Source organism: Colobus angolensis, unplaced genomic scaffold (assembly GCF_000951035.1).
Source record: "Colobus angolensis palliatus isolate OR3802 unplaced genomic scaffold, Cang.pa_1.0 Scaffold142, whole genome shotgun sequence".
Classification (NCBI taxonomy): domain Eukaryota; kingdom Metazoa; phylum Chordata; class Mammalia; order Primates; family Cercopithecidae; genus Colobus; species Colobus angolensis.
Window position 1 is genome coordinate 3,285,336 of NW_012114511.1, and position 5,233 is coordinate 3,290,568.

A 5,233-nucleotide genomic window follows, 5' to 3' on the forward strand; every position below is an offset into this window, starting at 1 on the left:
AAAATAAAAAATAAAAAATAAAAAATAAAATAAAATAAAATAAAACAATAACTTTAAAAAATAGGCCAGGCACAGTGGCTCACACCTGTAATCCCAACACTCTGGGAGGCCAGGCAGGTGGGTCACCTGAGATCAGGAGTTCAAGACCAGCCTGGCCAACATGGTGAAACCCCATCTCTACTAAAAATAAAAAATTAGCCAGGCATGGTGGCACATACCTGCTACTCAGGAGGCTGAGGCAGGAGAATTGCTTGAATCTGGGAGGCAGAGTTTGCAGAGAGCCAAGATCGTGCCACTGCACCCCAGCCTGGGCAACAGAGTGAGACTCTGTCTCAAAAAAAAAAAAGGCCAGCCACAGTGATTCATGCCTGTAATCCCAGCACTTCGGGAGGCCGAGGAGGGCAGATCATGAGGTCAAGAGATCAAGACCATCCTGGTCAACATGATGAAACTCCGTCTCTACTAGAAATACAAAAATTAGCTGGGCATGGTGGCATGCACCTGTAGTCCCAGCTACTCAGGAGGCTTGGGCAGAAGAATCGCTTGAACCTGGGAGGCAGAGGTTGCAGTGAGCCGAGATCATGCCACTGCACTCCAGCCTGGTGACAGAGCAAGTCTCAAATAAAAAAAAAAGAAAGAAAAGAAAAGCATCCTCTTAAACCCAAAGGAAGAGGGAGATAAGGGAGAGAAACAATATTATTTTTCCAAAGCCTCTGCTTTGGGTCATCAGGGTCCAAGTTTCCAGTCAGTTCCCTCTCTCTCTCCAAAGCCACCAGAGAGACTTCCTTCATACATGCTATCAGCTCCGCTGGAGTCATGTACACCATCACCAAGAACTGTAGCATGGGTGACTTCGAAAACTGTGGCTGTGATGGGTCAAAAAATGGAAAAACAGGTAAGTTGAGCTTTCCAATGGGGGTGGGAAGAGGTGAGGGGCTACAGAGCTGAGTGCAGGCTAAAGTCTTCCAGGGAAAGACTGAGGGACACAGCTCCCTTAAACCTCAAGACTCCAGCAACTCCTTCAATTGTAGAATCTTCTAGCCTTACACTCTTAGAGTTGAGCCTGGGTCCATGAGTCCAGGTATAGGCAAGTAGCTCTAAAAGCAACAAGGCAATTAGAAATGAGAAGGTCGAAGTGAGTTAAAGCTAGCCCTGGTATTTCAGGCTTGGAATGGCTCATCCATAATCTAGAGCTACTCAGCAATTTGCAGACTACCTAAGACACTTACTCAGATTTATCACTAATGAAGGAGGTAGTAACCTTTATGAGATAATTGTAGAATAATGGTGCAGAATTCCAGAATGTTTGAGCTGCAGTGAACCTTTGAGAGCATCTAAGTTAGCCCCAGTGTGCCTACTTTTACTGTGGGTATAGAAGACTAATTGCTTATGGCTGGGAAGTGTCTGAAGGGTGGGCAGTTGGCTTTGGCAATCGGACTCCTACCCACCCACCCCATGCACCTCCATTTCCCTGTCTCACCCTCAGCCATAGCTTTACACTCTAGGGCTCTTGGGGATGGTTTGGCGGGTGACTGGGACTGAGCACAGAGCTACATGGAGAACTTATTCTTTCCTTACGTATAGGAGGCCATGGCTGGATCTGGGGAGGCTGCAGTGACAATGTGGAATTTGGGGAAAGGATCTCCAAACTCTTTGTGGACAGTTTGGAGAAGGGGAAGGATGCCAGAGCCCTGATGAATCTTCACAACAACAGGGCCGGCAGACTGGTGGGTATAGGAGTTGTGGCCAGTATTTCAACAGCTTCACATCTGCACAGCCCTTCACAATTTACGAAGAGCTGTCTTATACGTTCTTTCCTCATACTACCCAGCCAGACTGATATGGCTACCTGCATTCTCTGGATGACAAAACCAATTAAGTCTGAGCCAAGTGGCTTGTCCAGGGCAACTAATAAGTGTCAGAGACAGGCAGTAAACTCAGATCTTCTCACTGAGTCCTCTTGTCATTGCATGTTCTGCTCTGCCCCTCCACAGGCGGGCTTCTGAGAACACAGAATCAAGGCCTTGCTTCTATGACTTAAATTTTTATCACTTCAACTGCATGTTCTAGTAAATTAACAGGGCCTTGTTGTCCAGCCTTGTGTCCTAAAGTCTGTCTGGGCTATGGGGAATTGGGATTGATCTAGGCTTCTCTGAAGTGTCTAACTCTCCCCCAAGACTTCTAGTGGGGTGGCAATCTCTGGAGTATTCGGAACACAAATTGGAAAACAAGTTGGATTTAGAGCCAAAAGCATAGAAATTTCCTGTGAACATATGCCTAGATATCCTGGGCGCCCAGGGAAAGGGGGAAAGGGGGAAAGGGTTTTTGGGTTTTGGGGTTTTTTTTTGAGACAGGGTCTTACTCTGTCACCCAGGCTGAAGTGCAGTGGTGCCATCTCGGCTCACTGCAGCCTCCACCTCCCAGGCTGAAGCCATCCTCCCACCTCAGCCTCCTGAGAACCTGGAACTACAGGCACTTGCCACTATGCCTGGCTAATTTTTGTGGATTTTGTAGAGATGAAGTTTCCCCATATTGCCTAGGCTAGTCTTGGCCTCCTGGGCTCAAGCAATCCTCTTGCCTCGGCCTCCCAACGTCTTGGGATTACAGGCATGAGCCACTGTGTCCAGCCAGGAAGAGGTTTTTTAAGCAAGTACAACCATGGGTAATTCATTGCCTTGGGGGTATAAGTGTTCAGACTCAAGGAGCTCCCTCCCCTCTCAGAGAAGACCCGGAGGACAAATCCAAATCCCCCAAAATACTCTCACCCCCACCCTCAAGACAATAACTGTGGCAATTATCATAGTTTCCTTTAAAATTTACAGAGTACTTCCTTGATCATTATTATATTCAATTCTTATTCCAGCTGGGCAGATAGAGAAAAGCTTGACAAGTGATAGAGTTGAGCCTGGAGCAGAGGTTTCTGGACTCTAGTAACCTTCTCAGCTCTTGCCTGGCTCTTCATCAGAATCACCCAGGGAAGCTTTAAAATCACCAGTACCAGCCCCTTCCCCGCTGAATATCCTCATTGAGAAGATCTGAGGTAGGGCCCAGGAATAAATATTTTTCACGAGCTTCCCCAATAATTCTGATGCTCCTTTAAAGTCCAGAAACACAGCTCTAAAACATTACCTTTAATCACTAACCTTTGGTCTTCCCTACTCAGAGCCATTCTCTTTTGTGTTCTCTCTGTGAAGGCAGTGAGAGCCACCATGAAAAGGACCTGCAAATGTCATGGCATCTCTGGGAGCTGCAGCATACAGACGTGCTGGCTGCAGCTGGCTGACTTCCGGGAGATGGGAGACTACCTAAAGGCCAAGTATGACCAGGCGCTGAAAATTGAAATGGATAAGCGGCAGCTGAGAGCTGGGAACAGCGCCGAGGGCCACTGGGCGCCCGCTGAGGCCTTCCTTCCTAGTGCAGAGGCGGAACTGATCTTTTTAGAGGAATCACCAGATTACTGTACCTGCAATTCCAGCCTGGGCATCTATGGCACAGAGGGTCGTGAGTGCCTACAGAACAGCCACAACACATCCAGGTGGGAGCGACGCAGCTGTGGGCGCCTATGCACTGAATGTGGGCTGCAGGTGGAAGAGAGGAAAACTGAGGTCATAAGCAGCTGTAACTGCAAATTCCAGTGGTGCTGTAAGGTCAAGTGTGACCAGTGTAGACATGTGGTGAGCAAGTATTACTGCACACGCTCCTCAGGCAGTGCCCAGTCCCTGAGTGACGGCAGTGCCTGATAATACCCCACACAAGTTCACTTGATTAATTGCATCAGTGGAAGGGGATATAGCTTCTCTCTTAGAGAGAACAGAATGGAAAGCAATTGGAAAATTGCAGTGTTGGTCTGTAGTCCTCGTGATATCTGCTACCGGTGGGGAAATGGAGGCCCAAGATTCCACAGCATATTCCTGGCAGGGCTGAAATTGGAATCTGGGCCTCCTGATTTTGGCAGACCCCTATTTCATCTTTCCTGCAAGCTACTGTCCCATCTCTGTGCCTGTACTTATGCAGCTTCCTACAGGGAGAGTTTGGTTTGGGGTCCATATCTAGAGGGACCTTCAAAGTATTTGTTCCTTTAAATTTCAGACCATGTCCAACCTAGCTGTGCTGCTGGGAATCAGGAGAATAGAAGCAAAAAATGAAAGAGTTCTGTTCAGACTCCTGAAGAGCAGCCTGTGGCTACAAATCCATGCTGATAAATGGGGTAAAGACCACATATCTGCCTACTGGGAAGTTTTAGAGTGTTAGATTTCTTTCCCCCCCAAGTATGCACTTTTGAAAAGTTCTTCCTCTAGCCTGGACAACATAGGAAGACACCATCTCTACACAAAATTTAAAAATTAGCCAGGTGTGGTGCCACTTGCCTGTAGTCCTAGATACTTGGGAGGCTGAGGAGACAGGATCATTGGAGCCAGGAGATTGAGACTACAGTGAGGTGTGATTGTGCCGTTGCACTCCAGCCTGGGCAACAGCACTGAGACCCTGTCTCAAAAAAAAAAAAAAAAGAGAAAAGAAAATAAATTCTTCCCACCCACACCTGGGGAAACCAGCACCCTGTATAACCTGGGGGGTTTTGGAGTTCCTAAACCATCTCTGGAGCCATGGAAAGGGAATCGTGGCAATAAGTGGACAGGTGACTATGACCTACACAGACAAGGTCCCACAAGAGTGATGCTCCTCAGAGAGCTGGGGACTCCTTTGTTATTTTCCTAGATTGAGAACTCAACTTTATTTTGCAATAAATCCTTCCAAGTTATATCCAGCCGGGACTTCTATTACTCCCTTTGGAAACCTTAAGATGAAAAAGGGAAACCCTGCTTCTGTATCCCAATAATCCACCAGGAAAAAGGGGAAACTAGAAATATCCAACTCTCTTGATTTCAGTGTTTGTCAGGTAATGAAAAATTGAGACCCAGACACTGGTCAACAGCAAAACAATACAGACTCCCAGAATTAGAAAGTGTTATTTTAATGCAATGTAAGTAACTTGGGGAGTAAGGAAACCCTTTGAACCTGGACCATATTCAAAGTGTGTTTGCTCTCTTAACTTGGGCATCCTGGGGTGTCTGTACACCAAGACCTGGGCCCCAGGGCAAGAGACAAAAAGAGTTGTGGATTCTGCCTGCCTGCATTTGCACTTCCACATCTTCCAGCGGTAATCTTTGGAGGAGGGGTCGTTTCCCATAAAGAGAGCCCTGGGAGCTTAGCTGCTGGTTTCCTAAATCTGAAT

General features: G+C 47.2%; 1 protein-coding gene across 2 annotated transcripts in view; it reads left to right on the forward strand.

Moving 5' to 3' along the window:
- Positions 1-4,980, forward strand: part of WNT8A (wingless-type MMTV integration site family, member 8A) — an 8,699-nt gene extending 3,719 nt beyond the window's left edge. The window contains exons 4-8 of one of the 2 annotated variants that reach the window (XR_001001023.1): positions 770-895; positions 1,585-1,727; positions 3,195-3,723; positions 4,025-4,207; positions 4,717-4,980. Coding sequence is in view for 1 of the 2 variants with exons in the window: in XM_011935284.1 (XP_011790674.1) it covers positions 770-895; positions 1,585-1,727; positions 3,195-3,740 (815 nt within the window). In the remaining variant the exon portion in view is untranslated. Of the gene's footprint in view, positions 1-769; positions 896-1,584; positions 1,728-3,194; positions 4,208-4,716 lie in introns of those variants that run through there. The other variant, XM_011935284.1, reaches the window with a different exon arrangement.
- The last annotated feature ends 253 nt before the right edge of the window (positions 4,981-5,233 follow it).